This window comes from Monodelphis domestica, chromosome 5 (genome assembly GCF_027887165.1).
Source record: "Monodelphis domestica isolate mMonDom1 chromosome 5, mMonDom1.pri, whole genome shotgun sequence".
In the NCBI taxonomy this organism is placed as follows: Eukaryota; Metazoa; Chordata; class Mammalia; order Didelphimorphia; family Didelphidae; genus Monodelphis; species Monodelphis domestica.
Genome location: NC_077231.1, coordinates 252,860,819 through 252,884,561, shown reverse-complemented (window position 1 = coordinate 252,884,561; position 23,743 = coordinate 252,860,819). Strand labels below are relative to the sequence as shown.

The 23,743-nt window shown below is 39.3% G+C and overlaps 1 protein-coding gene across 5 annotated transcripts in view; it reads right to left on the bottom strand.

Annotated features, from left to right (window-relative positions):
• Positions 1-23,743, bottom strand: part of EPC1 (enhancer of polycomb homolog 1) — a 93,677-nt gene that overhangs the window by 55,287 nt on the left and 14,647 nt on the right. For 2 of the 5 annotated variants that reach the window (XM_001366625.4, XM_001366677.4), the window contains exon 1: positions 10,610-11,061. The exons of the other annotated variants lie outside the window; for them this stretch is intronic. In XM_001366625.4, the coding sequence (XP_001366662.1) occupies positions 10,610-10,762 (153 nt within the window). In that variant the 5' untranslated portion in view covers positions 10,763-11,061. Of the gene's footprint in view, positions 1-10,609; positions 11,062-23,743 lie in introns of those variants that run through there. 5 annotated transcript variants of the gene reach the window in all.

Sequence of the window (23,743 nt, the reverse complement as noted above, 5' to 3'; positions counted from 1 at the left end):
TAAACATTAAAGTATTACTTGTGAACTACAGGGCTTCAAATTGTTAAATTTGTAAATGTGCTTTAAAAGTTATGGAAAATTTTACCTTAGTTTTCCAAGAAAAGCATTTTGAACATTTGTTTTAGGACTCTTAAATGTTGTCATATTATCTCCATTTATTTCTATTAAAAGTTTGGAGACCTGACAGTAAGGTTTATTTCAGGAGTCATCAACCATTATCACACTTGAGAATTTGAGTTTTAAAGAACAAAATGAAGTATCTTGCTTAACTTCAGTTTTTAAACTGTGCACTTTACCATAAATACCATCCCCATGATTTCTGTTCAGTCATACTTACAGAAAAAGTCATCTATACTCCTTGCTACCACTTCCTCAAATTCTATAGTCACTTACCACCCCAATTTGGCTTCCAATGCACCACTTCCTCTAATATTGCTCCTTCTTCTCCCTCTTTTTTATTGCTAAATCTGATGAGCCTTCATCTGATGCTTCTAATCATCCCCCTCCTCCTATAACAACAAATTTGGGAATCTTAGAAAGTCTTGTTCTAAGATTATTTTTTTCTCCTGGTACTTTTTATGAAACTACCTTTCAGGGACCAGCCCTTATTGATCTCACTTGCAAGTGAAATAAATTATCCATAGTCTATGTAGGTGGTTCCCTTTATATTCTACTCTCCTGATGATTTCATCAAGCACCTGTAAATTCAACTATCCTTTTTATCTCAGATGACTTCCCAAGTATATGAATCTAAGCATCCACTTCTCTCCTGGGTTTCAGACCTGTATAGCCAACTATTTATTAGGCACCTCCCATTTGGATACCTCATAGCCATGGTAAATACATATCCAAAACAGAACTCATCTTTCCCCCTAAACCTACTAACTTCCTTATTGTCAGGAGTATCACTGATCATCCACAGTCATAACTTAGAAGTTATCCTGGGGGCAGCTATGTGGCTCAGTGGATTGAGAGCCAGGCCTAGAGATGGGAAGTCCTGGGTTCAAATATAACCATAGACACTTCCTAGCTATGTGACCCTGGACAAGTCACTTGACCCTCACTGCCTAGCCCTTACCACTCTACTGCTTTGGAACCAAGAGTATTGATTCCAAGACAGATGAGGGTTTTTAAAAAAGTTATCCTCATTTCCTCTATATCTCATAAGCTGCTAACACATCAACTCCATCTCCCCAACATTTCTCAAATACATCACCTTACCTCCACTTACATAACCACATCTAGTTCTTTAGGATTCATTACCTCTTCTCTGAACTACCAGAATAGTGTCTGATTTGGTCTTCCTTGGCAGTGTCTTTCCTCTTCAATCTATCCACCACACAAGGTGCCTGATAGTCCTAAAATCCTGTAACTCCCCTACTCAGGAAGAAGCTCTATACTCATTGCCTTCCGGATAAAACAAATTCTCTATGTTTTGGCCTTTAAAATCCTTCATAATCTGGGTTTTCAAACTAATTACATATTACTCTTCTAACCCTCTACACACTTTACTCTCCAGTCAAACTAGCCTACTTATTACCCAGCACACAACATTTTGTATGTGTATGGACCATGTCCATACACAGGCTGCACCCCCCTCTCCTAACCCCCACCCCCCATTCCCAGAATTATCTACCAAAGCTTCATTTCTTAGACCCCTTAGCTCTCTTCAAAAGTTCAAGTCAAAAAAAAGCCACACCACCTACCTTAATAGGGCTTTTCCTCCTTTTTTCTCTTTCTTTTTTTAAACCCTTCCCTTTCATCTTGGAATCAATAATACGAGCTGGTTCCAAAGCAGAAGAGTGGTAAGGGCTAGGCAATAGAACAATTGCCCAGAGGCACACAGTTAAGAAGTGTCTGAATTCATATTTGAACCCAGGACCTCCGGTCTTTGGGCCTGGCTCTCAATCCATTGAGCCACCTAGCTGCCCCCTTTCCTATTTTTTTCTAGGCAGTCCCAGGGAATAGAGGGAAGAGGACTAAGCTCAGACACTTAGTAGCAGTGTGGCCTTGGGAAAAGGATTCAATTTCTTCCATCATAAAATGGGGATTACAATAGCACCTACTTCCAAAGATCATCACAGTGTTATCAAATGAAATATTTATAAAATAGTTAGGGCATATAGGAGGTACTTAATAAATGCTTGTTTCCTACCTTGATCTGTTTCCTCACTCCATACACCAAGCTATGTATACATTGCACATTGTCCTTTCCCCCCCCTCCTTACCCCCATGCACTTTTGGATATGTGCCATATCTTTGTCCTGAATCAGGCCTTGCCACCTCCAGATCATGACATTAACATAGGAACCCCACAAACCCTCCCCTTTTATATGTTGCCTTCCCCATTCAGAATGTAAGCTTCCTGAAGGCAGATAGTTTTGCTTATTTGTATTTGCATCCTGAGCTCCTACTCTACTGTCCCTGACAAGGACTAAATAAATGCTTTCTTCTGTCCCCCTCCATTGTGTATATGCTATATTTACTCATCTGTGTAAAAGTAAGAATGAGAAGCAATCAGTAAGCTTGTGGAATTCATGTTAATTAACACTACAGTTAGTTTTTATTCTAGCTACTCTACTGGTTTTGAATACTGGAGTTGTGCTATTGCTCCTGCTATGCTTTAAGTAACTTGTAGAGATCAATAAAACAAACTGTCTTTCAGAGCCAAGCAAGCTAAGTTTAGGTATACTATTTTCACTGACATTAAAATATTACATTTCTTTTTAATAAATCCTCTGCTGCTTTACTCTTTTAGTATTTACTAATTACTCAACTTATGAGTAAGAATTTTTGTGCACAAATGGAAGATTAGTGACATACCAACTATTCACTGAACCACTGATGAAAATTTTGTGTAAAACTTTATGCCAAGGATGCCCTGAATCCTTACATTTTAAATATGCAGTTGCCATATTATCATCACTAAATATCCTTGGTATAAAGCAGCAAAATATAAAGTTAATAAACATGCTGATAGTAATCCTTTAAAGCTTTTAAGTGCCAACTGTGTGCAGAGAACCATGCTATGTAAGCACTAGAACATAATAAAATTTAGATGAGAAAGTTTACAGACTCATACTACCAATCTCAAACTCACTTTACAAAATTAAAATATTGTAATTATTTTTTCATTTATCTCTTTCTCTTTACTGACAAATCTCCACCTAGGTTCTGACTGACCTCCTTGCTTCTAATCTATCCTCCAAACATCTGCCAAAGTGATGTTCTTAGATCACTTCTCTAACAACATAATCCCACCACTAAAAGATTTTAAAGTCTCAAATTTTTGCTACAATAAAACAAAATCCTTCAATATGGTCTTAATTACCTGCCACAACTGGACTTCAAACAGCTGCCTTTGGAGTTTTATTTTATATTACTACTCTTCTCACACTCTAGTCCATCACACCAATTTGCTAACTGTGGCCAGGAGACAACATTCTGTCTCCAATCTTTTGCAAGGGCAATTGACTAATTGAGAGCTGCCTCATGAAGCCACTGGGTTCAGTCCTCTCATTTTACAGGTGAGGAAACTGAGGCTCAGCTTAAGTGGCTTGACCACAATATCACAACTGCTAAGTGTCTGAGGTGGGTGGGATCCAAACCAAGGTTTTCATGACTACAAATCCAAAGCCCTAAGACCCACACTATGCTGCCTCTTTGGGCTCTCCCACATTTGGGATTCAACTTTAATTTCACCTGCCCCATAGAATCTTAATATTCTTTTGAAGCCTATATCAGGGCCCACTTCCTACACTGATACTACTTTGTTTAACTATCTGTACAGTACACACATTCCTCGCCCAGTGCCAACCCACCCCCTACCCCAGTCTACAAGGTTATTTTTTTTTCATACCTCTACACTAAATACAGAATAATACATAAGTACCTAAGAAATGTAGAAAGATCTGAGTCAGGGGAAATTTAGAGCAGGTGTATCCATGTTGAGAATCAGAAAGCAATATTGCAGTTGAGTTTTAAAACAAGTATAGGAGAATCTCAAGTCATATAATAAAGCAGTAAACATCAAATCAATCAGATGAAAAAAGTTTGTCATTGGAAAACAGCTCTTGATGAGCAAGTCCTAGAAACAAATGCATAATGGATTCTTCAAACCCCCAAACAAATAAAAACCTAAGGGATTCATTCCCCTCCCTCAAAAAAACCCCCTAAAAACCCTGAAGCAAATGAAAAGCAATCTGCCAGAAAATCAGCTTCAGGTCAGTTTTTTATACAAAATATCAACGCAATGTCCAAATGGACAAACTATGTAAAGCAGTCATACCTAAAAAAAAAAAATACAAGAATGCAGAGTTTCAGTTTTCACAGTAACAGTTAAGGGAAGAATTTATATGTCATAAAAATATAAAATCATAATTCTATAAAAATTTAAAACTTGTGAATTAACTATTTGAGTTAAAGTCTGACATCTAACAAAGACTTCAATAGACAAGATCAAAGGTTATAAAAAATTTTCAAAATAAATTAAAACTATTATCAATAATTATCTGAAACTATCCAAAATCAACGAATGTGAAGAGACATACAGATAACATCCCTGAGAATCCCTCATTGTCATAAATTTATTAAGAACCGGAAAATTCAATGTGGAGGGGCTTTCAGAAGTCAAAGCACTATTTGCAACTGCGATTTGGTTCAACCATTCTGAAAAAGTTTGGAACTATGAAAGACTCAAATTTCACGGCTATGAACTACATATGCCAAAAGAAATTACAGATAACACAAAGAGCCATAAGTACAAAAATGATAGAATTATGTGGAATAATAAAAACAAAATGTGTGCTCAAATTCTGGTATTTTGATGTAATGAAATATATTACATAGGGAACTATATATATATACACACACACATGTGTGTATACATATGCACACATATACACATACAAACATATATGTCAATGTTATGATGCCACCAAAAATAAAGGACACATCCCTCCTTTGCTATCAACAAATTGATATTTAATATCAATATAAAAAGCCCTGCCATAAAAAAAAAAAATCAGATCAAACACCTTTCACAGCTGTGGCTAGGAGGATATGTCTTAACCAAAGGATAGAAGTGAATAAAAGATGAAATAGTAGTAAGTTCAATTTCAAGAAATTGAAAAGCTTTTGCACAATTTTAATGCCCCAAGAAGAAATACTCTCAACTGTTTCCCCCCACCCTCCAGCATCTGGTACAAATCTAAAATTACAGACCTCCTAAAGGAACCAACACACATATGGAAAACCAAGAGTCATTCATCCTAGGATAAGTAGACAAAAGACATAAACAGTTCTCAAGAACTTCCAAAAAATTAACAACCCAACCATATGAAAAAGTGCTCCTAATCACTGAGAAGTAAAAAATAAAACTACTCTGAAGTTTCACCTCACATCCAGCAAATCTGCATAGGTGCCAATAAGATGGGAATAGTGTATGTAAGAGGGATAGTGGGAAGACCAGGACCACTAATGCATGGTTGGTAGAAGTGTAAAATGGTTTTATTTTGGAAAACATTATTATTCTAAGAAAGTGACCAAGATGTGCTACCTTTTTACCTAGAGATCCCAAGGCTTAGTCATACACCCCCAAAAGGGCAAACACATAGGTCCCATTAATAAAAAAATATTCACAGCAGCACTTTTTGTGATATTTGCTATTGTGACAGCATAAAACTGTTGGACAAAATAGTAGATGCTTGTCAACAGGGAACAGTTAAAACTTCAAAATATTACTGTCCCATAAAATTATAAATATGAAAAATTCAGAGAAGCATGGGAAGATTCCTGTCAACTGGTAAAGCAGACCTAGGAAAAACAACATATGACAACTACAATCATCTAAACATACAAAAAAAGAGAAACTGAAAGCCGTAAAATTATAACAAACAGATTGGTCCCTAACCTCGCTCTCTGCTGAGCAAAAGTGAAGGACTGGACATGTAGAACATTTCATCTGTTAAGTGATGCTTTGACTAGTTTTCCTTAACTGACCTCCCTTTCTTTTTTATTCTTTATTAGAAGGGATAGAAGAGTGGGTAAAGGAAATGGGGAAGAATATATTAAAAAAGGAATGTGATATAAAACCAAATGATTGTCAATCAAGTTTATCAAGACTAATTTTAGGGAATGTACTTCATAGAAGGAACTTGTTCAGGAGTCTGTTATGGCAGAACAAAACTTAAGAATAAATGTTTTTAAAACAAATAAAAAGAATTTTTAAAACAAGAGTCTTAAGAATTGCCAAAATTTAATAATTTTAAATGTTTGATGGAACTTGATTTTAATAAATTAAAATATGTATAACAAAATAGAGCACCTTAAAGATGACAAGTATATGGAAATGGGAGGAAAAACATTCTAGGCACAGGAAATGGTATGTATGTGAGAAGAATATAATTCATGTATAGGAAGAGTATGAGATAAAGCAGACAATATAGGGTGATTCCAGATTATGAATAGTATTTAATGCCAGACCAAGTTACTACTTACAAAATTGTAATCACGTACATATAACAAGTTTTTTCTTTTAGCAAAGGTACATAGGACCAGGACTTGCTTTTCACTTCTACCCTCAAAAAATTCTTCTCCTTTTTCTCAAAAATGAAAGAGCAGGCCACTTGTAAATTAAGGATACTTTAACAGAAGAGAGATTTTTTTTCCATTTCTTCCCCTTATTCTAAGTTGTGATCTTTGTGAAACAATTAAATTTTTATGCTGGAGAAGAGTATTATAAGCATGCCAAAGGTTGGGGACATTATTATTTGGAACTTAATTGTCTTAGTGAAGACATTGTCTTAGTGAAGAATCTTAGTGAAGATGTTATGTAAAGGTGCACTAGTTAGGACAAAAGTGACATTACCATTGCCATCCTACAAACCCAAACCGACCCAATGCAGTACAAGGGGATGTTATTTCTCTCTTTCTTGACCCTATATTAAGCTTAGCTACAATAGATTATGAGAAAAATCCAATTAAAAAGGAAATAAAAATTCAGAAAGTTATACTTCCCAAATCATACTAATTCTTACTAGGAATGAATTTGCATAACTTTTTTAGAATACTTTGTAGGTGAGGAAGTTTATTTTTCAGATTTGTTATATGTTGAAGAGCACTGGATAGGAAATCAACAATATTAGCTATTTATATGACCTTGAATAAGTAATTTAATCTTTCTGGACCTCAGTTTCTCTATCTTTAAAATGGGAAGATTTAGGGTATGTTAAGTATCTAGGAGATAATCTCTAAGGTTTCTTCCTGTGCTAAAATGTCATTATGACTCCATGATCTAGAATTAGAATTGCCACTGTAAAATAGTTTAGTTTTAAAATAGCATTCTTGAACTTCATTGGGAAAACAATTATTCTTATTCTCTGTCCAAATCCTCTGCAGTACTAATTTTACTGTCCTTATTTAAACTCCGGAAGATAAAGTTGGCTTCTTAATAGAGTATGAAAGACTTGATTTTTAACTTTATTTTTTTAGAGTTCAAATATTCAGTTTTAATTATTGTTTTCACACAAAATACTAGTTTTTATAAACTGAAAAAAGATCCCATAAATACAAAACCATTTACCTGTCCATATTATTGATTTTAAAACAAACCACACCAAACTCCCTACCTAAAAGTACTACTTCATTTGTTCCCATATTTCTATCCTGTTGATGATTATGTAATAAATCCAATTCCAAATCCTGTCATTTTGGTCCACCCCTGATGACTCAGTCACATCCTTTGAAACCAAGTCCTTTACAAACTGGGGCTCCTTTTCAAGTCTATCATAATTAAAAGAAGAATCCCTATGACCATATTTCTCTTGATAAAGAGACCAGGCTAACTTAAGACAAATTTCCAGGTCCTTTACCCCCACTGAATATCACTTGTTAAAAATGAGCATTTCTATATATTAGTGTATTTAATTGACCTCTATTTGCTAGAATAATTTTGCTTACATTTACAGCAGCAGCATTATGTTTCAAGTGTAAAATACAGACTTTTTATTGGCTTATTGGGAAATAAAACCTTCCAAGTATACATTAATATATTGTTTCATTTAACATATCACGAACATAAAATTGGAGGGCCCCAATTCAATTCAACCTGTAGGATGAGACCCTAAAATTAGATGTCAATGAAAAGAGATTTTCTTATTTCCTCATATTTTAAAGGGACTTAAAAGTCCTCTGTGGTATAAGAAATTTCAGCAAATTATGTTGTAGCTTGAAAAAATCTTTCATCTTTTGATAAATGCTTATCACTTAGTGTTTGGTCTAGAGGTTTAATATGGAAACCAACTACTCAGATGTGAAGATGTTGTCCAGTGTACAATTTCATTTAATAGCTATTATTCTCCCTTTGTCTTCTAATTATAAATATATGCTATACAGCATAATTGTAAACATATATAAGTATATATTCTCTAATTCATGAAAACAGGCAAATTTTGAATTGAAAATGGAAAAAAATTTTAAAAGGTAAAAAGAAATTTGCCTTCAACTCTGCATATGTTGTAAATACATCAAATATACAGAATTGGTTATGTTGCAATCAATGTCATTTCCCTCAAATCTAAAGCTTTAAATGTAAAATGAAATATATTTGCCAATTTCACAAGCATTACCTTCGGGACAAGCAAAATTTAGACACTCCTGGGAATATTTAAATTTAATTCATAAGACTTCACTCAATGACACATTCCTAAAACCATTATTACTTATGGAGCAAATTAAGCAATTAACGCTCTCTTCTTAGTTCCATCACAGAGCTACTCATATCTAAAATAGTGTATATCTATTACCCTTTCCCCACAATGGATTGTTTGCAAAACCTACGTTCAAATAAAAATAAAACAAAAAGACAAGATACTGCAGTCACAAGTACTTTAATTTTTTTTAAATCACTCATCAAAAACAAAAATTACACTATTCTACTCTAAAGTTAACACAAGTAAAAATTAAGGAGGTACTGTCTCACATAAAAGGTGCTGAAAGTCACTGAGCGCTTGATGCCTTACACTACACTTGAATCCTTCAGTGTATACGAAAATTTGAGGGATTTAAGACACTACTTCCTTTCAAAAAAAGTTAACATTCAACTGAGACAACTAGTTTACTTTAATATGCTAAGCAATCAAAACAATTTAATCAGTTTTTATTTTTTGAGTAACATTACAATGTGTAATCACTACTATACAATTTAAATCCTTTATATTACAGTACCAAAAAAAAAAAAAGCATTACAATACAATCATACACAAGTCTGTTAAGAGCACTGTGTTCTAATTGGGTAAATGTTCCACAAACTGTTGTATGTGTGCTTCGTTGATTTTCTGGAATTGTCAAAACACTGCACCCTGTTTTAAGTGGGCTGTACCTGAAAACCAAGGTATGCAATTCCTTAGGATTAGAAATCATCGAATTATGTGGTGAAAGGGGGTGGGGTGGGGGAGTAGGAGGAAGAAGAGGTTGAGACCAGATATGGAAAGTCTAAGGGGCCTCCCATCAGAACCCAACTTATTCAAGAACAGTTTCTGCTCGGCCTGTACTTCAACTTAAGCCTATAACAACGAAAAATAGGTAGGCAGCAGAAAGTAGGAGGCTCTAAACCCAGACATTCGCTCCACGGAGCTCATCCGCGGTCCTGGGGGGGGGGGTGCCACAATTATCAAACCCTCGTCCTTCCTCCCCTGGGCCAGTCCCTCCCGCGGGGGGTGCCTCAGCTGGGGCTCCGGAGTGGCAAGCCCCCTGCTCAGGAGCAGGAGCAGGAAGCCCTACGGCCCCAACAAACCCGTGACCCATTCCTCCTCAAGGCTCGACGGAGGACGGGAAAGGCTTTTACCCGCTGCAGCGCTCCCGGAATTGGGGAGGGAAGAGGTGAGCCTGGGCCGGGGTCCCGAGCTCGACCCTAACCGCCTCCGGCCAGGCTAAGCTAGGCTAGGCTAGCCCGCGGCCTCTCCAAGGGGCTCTCACAGACAGGATGTGGCGGGGCGCAGTCGGTCCTGAGAATAAACAGGAGCTCCGGTGGCCTGCAGTAAACACGGGCCTCGGCGAGACCCCACGTGGGAGCTGCCTAGAAACGGAAATGCTTTCCCGGTCAAAGCAGCGAAGCCAAATCCCCTAGCGTGCAGCCCGAGCGCCGGCAGCGGCGCGAGGGCCCCGACGACCTGACGGCGCCACCCAGCGGCGAGCCAGGAGGCCTGCAAGCGGGCGCTCCTACCCCGCTCCCCCCCGCCGCCACCGCCCCCCCACCCAACCCGTTCCCCTCTCGCTGCACAAGGCCCAACCCAAGAACTAAAGACCACAAAATGGCTGCCGGCCGCTTCGTCACGTGACCCCCTTTGTGCCTTTCGGGCCCCCGAACTCGGAGGGTCCCGGGTAGAAGCGGCCGGGGGTGGTGGGCAGCGCTGGTGCGGGCCCAGCGGGGCCGCGGCGGGCCGGGGGTCGAGGCCGAGGGAGTCGGGGTAAGGGCCGGGCCGGCGACTGAATGTCGGCGGGGAAGAGAAGATGGCGGCCATTTTGTGTGGGGCTGGCTGCTCCGTCGCCGCCGCAGGCAGCAGGGGGAGCGGGGCCTGGCGGTGGGTCGGGCAGGGGAGTTTACACGTACCGACTCCTCTTCCTTCTCCATTCCGGTGGGCATCTGCGGCACGGCCCGGTTTATCGAGGCGTATTCGTGCAGATCGGGCAGATCCTCACAGCGGAAGACCGGCAGCGGCTTCGAGGCGTCCAGCGCCCGCGCCCGAAACGACAATTTACTCATCTCAGGCGCAGCAGATACCTCTCCGCTCTGGGGAAACGGCCCCGGCCAGCGGGATCATGGAGAACCCGGGGTTCGGTTCCCCCTCGCCTGCCGCTGCCGGGGACTTGAGGGGCGGAGCGTGGAGCCCGCCGTCCGGGCCCTCACAGCAGCCGGGAGGGTGGGTGCCTGTGCCGCTCCGCTCCGCTCTCACTCGCTCTCTTCAATACGCCATGGCCAACATGGCGGACATTAAAACTCCACTGTGCGCTCTTCAGCCAACCCCAGCCATTCCCCACACTGCATCGCGCAGCGGCGCGGGCACGCGGCGGAGGGGGGGAGCGCGGGCTCGAGGCTGGGCGCCGGCACGGGCTGCGCGCGCCCCCGCCAACCCCCTGCTCCCTCGCTGGCTCCGGCTCTGGCTCCGGCTTCGACTCCGGCTCCGGCTCCCTGGCTCCCTGGCTGCCGCTGCCGCTGCCGCTGCCGCCTAGCCCTCCCCTTAACCCTCCCCCGCCCCGGCCCCGCTCCCTCCCGAAGCGGCCCGGAGGGGACGACCGTGCTGCCAGGACCCTGGGCTCCCCCGCCTCCAGCTTGCCACACACCCCTCTCCCGGTTACCCACGGCCCTGCTCTCCGCTCCCCGCTCCCCGCTCTCCGCCTGGGTGTCCCAGAGAGCCGCGGGGGCGGAGGCGCTCGGTCGGGCCGCCGCCGGGCTCGGGGGACTCCCTGCCATCTCGGCGGCTTCTCCAGCCCCGGCGACCCCCGAGCTCCCCGGCCGCCGGCTGCGAGAGAGCGAGACTGCCGGGGCCACGGGCGGGCAGCCTCCAAAGGCTCGAATGTTCCGAGCGACCGGGGCGCTGGGGCTCGCTCCTCTCTGCCGGCGAGGAACTTTGGGGGGCCTCGGGGAGAAAAGCTAGTAGTCCCCAGGTGGCGAAACGATCAACACACACATACACTAACACTCAGGCTCTCCTACGGGGATCACACTCACACGGGCGCGCGCGCCAACACTTAAGTTTTTCGGAAAAGAAACGGTCGTGAAGTCAGTCAAGTCTGCAAGCATGTATTAAGCGCCTGCTGGATGCCAAACCCCGGAGCTACAGAGAAAAGCAAAAACAACCACGTCCTTAAGAAGCTCACAATCGAATGGGGAAACAAGAAGCAAACAACCAACAAGGAAGATACTAATAAATTGGGATAGTTTTAACAAGTTACTGCACCAAGCACAGTGTACTTCAGCATCATTTCCCCAGCCACTAGGCTTATGGCATAAATATTAAACACTTGGCTCCAAAATAGCAAGGTTTTATTTTATTTCACGTTTATAGATAGATAGCTATTCCACCCCCTCGCCCCGGGACAGTATGAAGGAAAAGGAATTATTGTCACCCTAAAAAAATGATAATCTGAAAGAATTTTCCCTCTGCAAAAGCAACTTCACACCATGCCTCCCCCTCTCAATTCTACCCCCCACCCCCACCCCTTTCTGGTGCTTAAAGCTTTATTGTCAAGCACAGTTATCTTCTTGGTGGTAGAAGAAAATGCTGCTTCCCAAGTAGCTGGGGTTTGATAGTCTTACTACTTGGGCATCTTTCTTCTAAAACATTTTATAAGCATTAAATATTAGCTGTGAGGAGGTTGGGGCAAACTGTAAGTTCTCCAACTAAAAGAACAAGAACATGCAAAGCGTTTAATTATTAGCAGGAACGACTGAGATGGGACCCAAAGGCAAGCTTGTCATTTAAGGGTCTTGCCAGACACGAAATGGTACTCCAAGAATTCCTTCCACTGAGATGTTTTTAAAAACCGGTCTAGGAAGAATTGATTGATGTTTGCAGAAAAATCCTGAAATGTTTCATTTATTCATTTCCCCAAAGTCCACAACCCGTATCACATAACAAAAATAAATATGATCAGTATCATTAACTACTAGAATAGGGAAGGCTTTGCTTAAGGCAAATGGACAAATTAATACTTGTCAGCTTGGGTTAGCTCTAGTCCATCCAGGTGACAGGAATATCTGCTACTTCCCTCCAACACAAGAATGCCAAAATTAAGTATGGATTCAACAAACTTCTGAATGTAGACAGGCTTTCCTGAACTTTGTACAAAAATCCTCCCTCCTAGGAAAATAAAAGTGACAATTCTTTAAGTCAGGTAAAAATCCCTTAAAACACACACACACACACACACACACACACACACAGAGCAACCCACTGAAGATCTATGGCTGATTCCAAAGGTAAGGGAGACTTCAAGGGAAAACAGTTGGGAGACTAATAGTCCAGGCATGAGATAATAAGGGTCAGTTTTCAGTTCCTAGCTCTGAGAATGGACAGGAAAAGTCAGATGATTAAGTGATAATCCTGATAAAGTATGAAATTATTTTTAAAATCTCAAACACGGAGTCTATTCCAATTTGGGATTTCTGCTTACATTAAATGCACATTTAGCAAGGAAAGCCAAGAAGAATCAAAGCAAAAGAACTTAAAGAATGGAATATTATATATATATATATATATATGCATGTAAGTATACTAACAACACTTCTACACACACCTGTTACCAAGTCTTGTCACTTACTTCTTGAAACTGTATCTACAATTCAATTCATTCTCTCCTGTCCCCCTGCCATCCCACTGAGTGAAGAATGGACTGCCTGTTTTCCCAATCCCTAAGGTATCCTCTGGCCAACCCATCCAACAACACTGTTGCAATCTAACATTCCTCAAATACTTTTTTTGTCATCCTTTCTCAGATCAAATACCTACCACGGGCTTCCCACCGACATCCTGCCCTTTGGTCCAACATTAGTTTCATGACTCCCCAAAGCTACCGTCCTCTCTTGTCAGGACAATCTGTTCCCTGCTCTTGACAAAGGCTATGCTCGTTCTCACCTCTGGCAATTCCCCATCCTTTCTTCCTGGGTTTCCTTCCAAAAGGCTTCTTGCCCATTTCAAGTCTAACCTCTACTGCAAACTAATGACTTTTCTTGGACCTCAGTCCCTCCATCTGTATCAGAAGGTTAGACTGCATCTCCTAGATTTCTTTCAGCTCTAAAAATTCAACGAGACTGATAATCCTTTATTTCTCTGGATTCCGATTACTTGTAGAGTAGGTTCTACAAAACTTCATTAGTTGTTTTAGGTTAGACTTACCTATGCAACTAGAATTAGTAGACTTCTTGAGGGCAGGCATCGTGTTTTCCCTGTTTTTTATATTCTAGCAAAATGTCTAGCACAATGCTGAGTACACACCAGCCATTTGCTAAATGATTGTCAACAGATTGGTTTGCATATATATAAATATAAATATGTGTATATATACACACCTTAAATGTTATTACCACTGGTAAAATCCTAGTTGATGGAAAATAAGATCTTAAAATATTAGGATATATTTTTTAAAATAATAATAATCTAAATTCTTTCATCCTTAAAATCCCATAATAGATTAGTGGGTAAAAAATGAAGATTTCTCCCTCCCACCTCCAAAAAAAAGGTTCTTAAATGAATGCTCCTAAAATTAATAAGTTAATATTGTACTTTAGTTGTAAAAAACACTTAAGTCATAAAGGACTCTAATATAATAAGTTCTTATTTAAAGAAGGGCAGTTAAATTAAGTGTCACAATTTATTTATAAAGTGGTAAAAGAAATCAAAACAAATAAAAGTACCCAAACCAGAATTTCCTGAAAATATTAAAAGGATCACTTTGGTCCAAGAAATTTCAATCACAGTTAAATCTCCAATGTGACCATGGAAAAATCATTCAGTTCTCTGGGTCATTAAAAAAAATTTTTTTTTAATTCTTTCTTATCTTCCATCTTAGAATCAACACTGTGTATTGGTTCCAAGGCAGAAGTGTGGTAAGGGCTGGGCAATGGGGGTTAAGTGACTTGCCCAGGATCACATAGCTAGGAAGTACCTGAGGCCAGATTTGAACCTATGATCTCCTATCTCTAGGCCTGGCTGTTAATCCACTGAGCCATCCAGCTGCCACCTTTTAATTTTCTTAAGAAAAAAAATCTACCTCCCACATGGGATGGCTACGAGTATCCATATTAATTGTTAATATCAATAAAATACTTTGAGCTTCTTTAAGATAAAAAGCTCTATAAAAACACAGGACTTTCTTTTGTATCATTTGAAGACTAAAGTTTTCTGTGAAGTTAAAAACCAGTGAGAAGAGCTTCACTAAAATTTAGACCAATAAATCAGAAGTGACTGGGTATTTTCTACTACTTCTAGGACTAAACTTCGTTTCTTTAACTCCCAAACTGGCAAACTGACCATCATTGTCTTAATAGACTGGCAGGAAACTGATGAAAAGAAAGCTTAATAGAGGCTAAGACCAGTGTAGCAATGCTTAATGGTGCTATTTCTAGGGGTAGTTGATGAAGAGAGGGAATAGTGAGATATACAGTCAGTAATTTGAAACATTAAAATAACTCCACAAGTGAAAATTGACTGAGATGATGGTATTACTCAATTAGTAAAAATAGTCTTGGTTTTTGTTGTGACCTACGTGTCTGTTTGTCTGCTAAGTGAAACTAAAAGTTTAAAGTATTGCTGACTTTTATGAAAAATTAATTAAGTGGTGGTAGGAGAGCATTACGATATTTTGGTTGAAACTTGTCATAGATCATAACTTTAGAGCCAAAAGGACCTTAGAGGCCATCTAAGGCCAATTATCTCATTTTACAGAGGAGAAAACTGAGGCCAAACAATGATTTTACTTGCTCATGGTCATAATCCCTTGCCCCTAAATTCATCACCATGTCTCTCTTAGCAATGCTTTGGTTGGTTCTTAATAAAAAAGGGCTATTTAATGAGTTTTTAAAAGTTTTTAATTCCAAAGGTTAATGTATTAAAAATAAATCTAAAAGGCTAAATGATTCAAAATCAGGAATATTAGTAGGCACATTTAAAAATATTATAATGAATATATAATTATATTATCTTGGATTAATATCAATTGACAACATGTATCGAGAGTCTCCTGTTTGCAGGCCACTAGATTGGACAGGCATTAAATATGAAGAAACTGAAGGACACTATCTCCATTTTCAAAAATCAAAGACTTACTCAATCTCAGAGTTGGCAGGGACTTCAGGAGTCGTTCATTTAGCACACATTTATTAAGCACCTACTCTGTACAGAGCCCAATGCTTAGCACAGGAGAGATAAAGCTCATATAAGACACTGTCCCTGACCTCGCAGAATTAGTAGCATACTATGGGATGAACCGCTAACATCAATGACTATAACACATCGAACTTACCTAGCAAGTACATTATAGAGGCACAAAACAGAGGTCCAAGAAGATGGTTACTGTTGAAAAGGGACATCAGAAAAGTTTCTTGGAAAAGGTGGTATCTGGATTTGAGCGGATATCACAGATGAAGAGTCAAAGGAAAGTTTTCCAGATGAGTGTGAATAAAAGTATGAAAGCAAGAAAATGCCAGGTAGGTTTGGAAGCAGAGAATTATGTACTTCATCTGGAGTTTGGAATGTGTTTCGGGGAGTAATTAATACAGAAAAGTAGAGATAAGATTGTGGAGGTCCTTGAACTGACAGAAAAATAAACATGAACTTTGCTTATAGAAAGAATTCTAGCTCCTGGATCAGGGGGTTGGGATTCAAATCCTGCCTGCCACGTTTCTTTGCTTCCAGTGTGGCCTTTAACCAACCAAGGTGATTAACCTAACGAGTCCTCGGTTTCCTCACTTATAAATAAGAGCGTTCGCCTGAATAAATTCGGAGGTCTGAGAAGTCACCAAAGATTTTTGAGCAGAGGAGTGACATGACTGGTTTATTTTTTGGCCCAAGAAAGATCGGTCTAGCAGCAATAGAAAGCATGAATCGGAGAAGAGGAGGACACAGATGCGAGAAGACCCATTGGGAGGCAGAACTGGATACAGACTCCCAGGAAAATGAATGAGTCCATATAGTAGCTGTGGGCACAGCAGGCGAAGGTGTGCAGGTGGAATTGGAGAGATGCAGGACATGGCCAGACATCAGCGGGGAGGGCAGGGGAAGAACCAAAGTTTTCAAAGATCAAAGGCTAGGAGAATGCTGATGCCACACTGTTGAATTGATTGGCCAAGTGAAAACAAAAGGAGGAGCACATTGAGTGGGAAAGATAAGAAGCTTCATTCAAGTATGTTAAGTTTGAGGTGGCAAAAACTCAGAATAGACTTCAGGGCTGGGAAAAAAAATTTCCTGCATGGAAATGGTAGGAGGAAGAGCAGCAACAGTATTCTATCACTGAAGCCAGCGATGGTCATCAGACTTCCTACCAAGAAGTTGATATGACAAATCTTTATTAAGCCCCTATTTTATGTATAGCAAGATTTAATTCTCAACGAGCAAAAAACTCCTTTCACCGGAGGAGTGGCAGAGCAGCCAGGAAGGGATGGAGCCAGTGCACAGGCAGCAGGTGATGGCATGTTGTTAGCTGCCAGTTTGTTGTCCTTCTTACTGGAAGAGGACCCAAATGACATCAGGTGATGGCTTTTGCTTTGCTCCTAAATTGGATTTCAGCGAGGCAGAGTGCACAAAGTTGTCAGCCTCGCCTTCTCTTCTAGTCATCCAAGTTTAGTGGCAAGACCAAAATCGGGACTGCTGGTGATGGCTTGGGATGCTGTGGACCACCTTGGCTTCTTCCATTGTCCAATCAAGTTCTAAGTGTTCCCCAGCATCTGCTTCCATTGCCTTCATGGCTGTTGGAACAAATTATTCTCATTCTGCCTGGGAAAATTTTCCCACATCTAGGGTACACATGCCCCCTGTTGGCCAGCTCTCACACCATTCTTCCCATGCACCCCAGCTCATGATAATAAGTAGGAAAAGAAAGATCCAAAATAATTGGGAAAATCTGAGAAGAGAATACTTCCAATTGGGGATAAGGGGATGTTTCACAGAGCTGTAGCTCTAGATCAGAAGTTTTTAACCTTTTTTGGGGAATGATCTTCCTTGGCAATCTAGTGAAGCTTACTGACCCATTCTTAAAATTTTTTTTTTATAAATTATGATGGAAGGAAACACTAAATTTCAATTGCAGGTTAGTGAAAATAAGGATTTATTTTTCTCCATCCAAACTCATGAGACTCCCCTGAAATCTGTCCATGAATTCCATGGGGAGTCCATCTTCTCCCCCCCCCCCATCAATATCAAGAACCTTTGTTTTAGGTGGTAAACCTTGAAGGAAGAGAATGATTGTGAAAGAAGGCTGCAATGGGGGAAGAGCTGCAATGTCTCATTCGCATTGTCCTTTTTCACAGGAACTAGAGTACATGAAAGAGCATAACATAAAATGGAGCTGTAAGGATATGTTGAAACTGGATTGCAGAATACCTTAAAAGCCAGGTCATGGGTTCTTTATCTTAGAGGTAACAGGGAGCCACTGAAGTTTGTCAAGCAGGGGAGTAACATGATCAGATCTGTGCCATAGGCAGAATATTTTGGCAGCTTTGACTAAAGGAAAAGAGACCAATTCCACTTTTGGTATATTCTAATTATTAGGTAATTTCCTGCTGCGTGTCCATGAAATCCACCTCCCTACAAATTCCACTCCAGTTCTTCCCTCTGGGACCAAAAAAAGCAAGTTCAATGCCTCAGGCCTCTGACAGGTCTTAAATGCTTAAGGACAGTTCTCCAGTACTCCTAATTCTTCACTTCTTAAGATTTAATAAATTCATCCTTATATTGTATGGTTTTGCATTCCCCCATCCAATCTAGTCCCATTCTTCTGGACCCATTCCTGCTTATCCATATCCTTCTGAAGATATCTTGCTTTTACCTAAAATAATACTACATATGTGATCTGACTAGCGCACAGGGCAATGATATGATCACACTCCTCTTTCAGCTGAAGACAGCAAGTAATTTATTAAGTGAACCAGCCCAAGCTCGATGAAGGGGCAGATGCCAGGGTGCCCTCATGGGATCTGGAGTGCTTTGAGCAGGGGTGAAGACAACAGCACAAATAAAAATCAAATAAGCATTTATTAAGCCTTTATGAAGTACCAGGCACTATAACATAACGCTACAATAGGAATATTGTATTGAATATTTGAATGAATGAATGAATATATGAGAGGTGATGGGTTACAAAACAGTGCTAAATGGGGGGAACGTATTACAAAAGGAAGGGCATTCAGGAATGCTTTATCACAGGAGCTAGAGTTCAGGCACCTGAGGGAGGGATCCCCTAATTCATCTCCCTTGCTGTGCAAATGAGGGAAACTGAGGCAAATTGATTTAGCAATGGACACATGGGTAAAGAAGTGGTGGGGCTGAGATTCAAATCCCACTCCTTTGACTGGAGACCTAAGGCTTTTGCTATTCTACCACACTGAGGTAATATCGGAGGTAGATTTTTCAACTCATGAAGTTTAAGAGAAAAAAGAGGGAGGGAATTTCGGGGATAGAGAACATTAGGAATAAAAGAAGAGAGGTGGAAAAGTGGAGAGCTTCTGCACAGGGCAAAGAGCAATCCAGTTTGCCCTGAGAAGGGAATCAGTAGAAGAAAATTCTAGCTAGGAAGACAGAGTCATTCTCTAGATGGCCAGACAACTGACAGAGGCAGAAGAGGGATGAGGCTATATGAGTCATTTAAAGATAACATTTTCCTATGAAACTTAACATCTTTAACAGATACACATGAAACCCCTGCAAATTACTTTTTCTAAGATGTACATCAGCAAAGGCACAAACTTAGAATGCAAATCGAATGGCTATGTAATGAAAACAGGGGTTAATCATTCATGAGCTAGATCATCACCAAGATCCCTTCCAAATCCAGATCTTCTAATCCTAGAGGAAGGTTTGGTCTAGCCTTTTCAGAAGAGTAAAGGTAGGGTTAAGATTAGGACTGGGAGAAAGGGTTTGAGAAAGACGGTAATGATATATTTTGATATCTAGGGCTTAAGTAGGAAAATAATTTCTAATCAGTGTCACGATATTCTGTGAACTTGGGAATCAAATCACCTTCCTTATAATAATGTAGCAAGTTTAAATTATGAAAAAGGCTCTCTGCTACTTATCCTAATACCAGTTTAAGCAATGTGTTGACTGATCATTAGTACAGTATAGCCTAATCTGATACAGCCTGGTATAATATTGGTACAGTATGATATAATTATTAAAGATAGATACAGTATATCCTTTAAACTCGAATCCCCCTTATTTGATTTGAGTAGAAAAAGTGAATTTCTGAAAACATATGGCATCAGTTTGGGGAGAATAATTTCATTTATGATCACACAAAATCAGTCTGCTCCTTTTTCATGTCACAAATGTCCCTACGATAACAAAACTAGATCTAATGGAAATGGAGCAAGTAATTATATACAACCCAATCATCCTGGCTCCCAAAATGACCCCAAAATACTCCCTAGAAAGTTTTGTAAAACAAATACTGATGTCTTAGCATCTGCTGGTGATCTACACTTAATCATAGGAAATACTGAAAAGGAAAAAGGACATGTGATTTTTGAGCTCTTTAAAGTACAAAGGGACTGAGTCCGTTCAAGACACAGTTACCTATATGAGGCTTTTATTCATCTCCCCAACTACTTATGCCTCCCCTACCAATTACCTCCTATTTATTTTTTAATAGATTTTGTATATACTTAAGTGTGAACTTGGGTCTACCATAATACAATTAGTGCAAAGAGAATCTCATTTTTGCCTTTGAATCTCTATCACTTTAATATAGTGCTCAGCACACAGGAAGCATTTAATTAATGCTTTTTTGATTGATTGACAGATATATTACCTTAGCCTATGTAATAGTTTTTAATTTATTTTTTAAAATAATGAAATATTTATTTTTCCCTCACTCATCTTCCTCCATCCCACTGGGAATAAAAAAAGAAAATCTTTGTAATGAATAAACATAGTCAAGGAAAACAAATTCTCATATTGGCCATGTTTAAAAATGTATATATCTTACTCTACATTGGTACATTGCTTCTCTGTCATGAGGTGAGCAACATTCTTTCATCATTGGTCTTCTGGAATCAGGATTGATCATTGAGTTGATCAAAGTTTCTAAGACTTTCAGAATTGTTCATTTTTTACAATATGTTAAGTTGAAGTATAAATTGTTCTCTTGGTTCTACTCACTTTGCTCTGCATCAGTTCTTATATGGCCTTGCCAGTTTCTGTGCCCAAATAATACTTCTAATACTCTGTTCTGAACATTCCATACATCTACAAAAACTTTTACTTATGACCCATTTCCTTCCTTTGACACTCTAACTCCAACTTATCTCCCAGGTTTATGCCAGGGTCCTGCCATCCATCAGATGTTTCTACTCCAGGCAATGGGTAATTACTGGAAAGCTTTTCAATAGAGATATAGAACATTCAAAATAGAGATTTGTGGAGGCAGTAGATAGAACTTGTATTACAAATATTATTTGGGCTAATTTAACATATCAATCAATCCAAAAGCATGTATTAAACATGTATTATAAAGTGCCAGCAAAAGCAAAACTGAAACCAGCCTCCTCTCTTATATTCCCGTCCTCCTCACTCCCAACTTTATACCTTTGATTATATTGTTCTTCATGACTAGAAAAGCCTTTGTACTATGTCTCTGTTGAAATATCTTCTCTCTCTTAAGGTCCACCTTAAGTAACACTTCCTATATGAAGATACTGAGCTTTTTCTGAGCCCTACCTGGGGAAAAAGTGACCTCTCTTGCCAAATTCCTTAGAACATTTTACTTGGGCTACTCCTTTGCACTTATCTCATTCTTCTTGAAGAAACATTATTTGCTACATATTTTTTCTTTTTTAATTGGCATTTGTTTCCCCCCATTAGACTCTAAAGAGTTCATGTCAAATTTGCTTTTGTCTCATATATAGCAAATATTTCATCAATGCTGGATGAATCAAATGCAAAAATGTGTGCCCAGTTAAGTCTATGAGCCAGTGTTCCATTTCTTAAATTGACAGTTGTATGGGATAATTACATTCTAGGGTTATTGTCACTGTTAAAGAGAGGTAGGCTTAGGATCATTATCATTATTAATCATAAACTTTAATTAACTCCCTAGAAACCTAGGCTCCACCTAAGTAATATGGGCAAGATAGTCCTAGCCCTACCCATGACAAGATTGTTTTGAGAATAAAATTAAATATCAGATCTCATTATTACAAATGCCATTAAAATAAAAATCCGCTTATGCCAAATGATATTCAATATAAGAAAAATGCAGAAGTCTTTGAAGTTTAGCATAAAGAAATTTGGCCTACATATGTAAGAACTATTGTTAATTAACATCCAAGTAGGTTTTACATTACATGGTATTATTAAGTCTCAAATAGGATATTACACATAAGCCTTAGTTTATTTCATTTTCAACATTAGGAACTTTAGCACATAAAAAGGGAGTATTTATAGAATCCCACATTTAGTCTTTTTTTTTTAACCTTTACCCTCCATCTTAGAATCAATACAGTATATTGGTTCTAAGGCAGAAAAGAGGTAGGGTATTAATGGGGATTAATTAAATTGCTTAGAGTCACACAGCTAGGAAATGTCTGGGATCACATTTGAATCCAGGACCTCCCATCTTTAAGCCTGATTCTCAATCCACTAAGTCACTCTACACTTTGTTTTATAAACCTAAGTAAAATTTTACCAAGTTGAAGAAGTTCAATTTTTATTTATAAGTCCCTAGTGAAGGCAATACCCATCAGGGATATAATAACAATATTCAAAATTAGGTTGAGAATGGATATTACCAAAGCTATTATCTACTAAAGTGTTGATTATTAATGGTTCAAAAATTTTAATGCAACACATAGAAAAATAGAAGCAGTACACAGGTATCCACAGTCAAAAACAGAGAAGAATATGGAGCCACTCCTCTATTTCCTTGCCTGCCAGGGCACTTTGTTACTCACCTGGCCCAACATGAAGAGTGGTGCCCACCTACATACAAGCCAAAGCACTCCCCCTGGCACTTGACTTCAGGGCAGATTCTGGGGGTGGGGGGGAAGAGTACAGAGATGAGATTCATTTCCCCACTGTCATAGGATCAAACTTTAGAGCTGACAGGGGCCTTTGGGGCCACATAGTCCAATTCTCTCATTTTATAGACAAGGAAGCTGAGGCTTAGGGAGCCTCAGCAAACTGGTTTTTCCAAGATCACAAGATAGTAAATAATGGACCTGAGATTCAAACCCATATCTTCTGAAATAAATTCAGCACTCTTTCTTCCATATCTTCCCATTTGTAAACAGAGAATGAATATTTTGGGGGCAATCGGGGAGATTTTGAGGTATTTAAGTTGCAGAAATGACTTGGAAAGAGTGATGAACCAAATTCAAGTCTTCTAATAGTTCAATGATTAGCTTCTAGATAAAAAAAAAAATTCCTTTCCATTACATTGGACCTGCAATGACAAAACGAGACTAATTCTGATTCTAAAATTCTATGACTTAATGACAGCAGATTCAGTGTGGCTCATGTTATACATTTTGGTATATAGTATTTAAATTATTTTGAATTATTTAAAAATTATTTTCTTTCATTCTTTAAGATGCTGTGATTTCCTCCCTGTCAGTGCTCCCTCTATGTCTGGGATAGACACAAAGACTATATGTTACTATGACTTGGAAAGATGATCAACTTCTTGCCAACCAGAGGCTGACCTTCTTTGAACTGAGCCAGTTGGGTCCTCATCAGGTCCATATTCAAAATCTTTTTAGTCTGAGAAGAAACACCTGGGTTTATGGCACAGTCTTAAGGGAACTGAAGACAACCTCCCTCCTGATGAGGCATCGGAGAAGGGCTGTAGATAAGTATTGTGTGATCATTTAAAAATTATGTCTCCACATTCAAATGCCTATTAAACAACTATTATATATATATAAGGTATTCATGCTAGGTATATGTTTTGCAATATACAAAGTTGGATAAGGCAGGTCCAAGCCCTCCAAGAAGTTTACATTCTATTAAAAAAAACTTTTAATTAAATATAATTT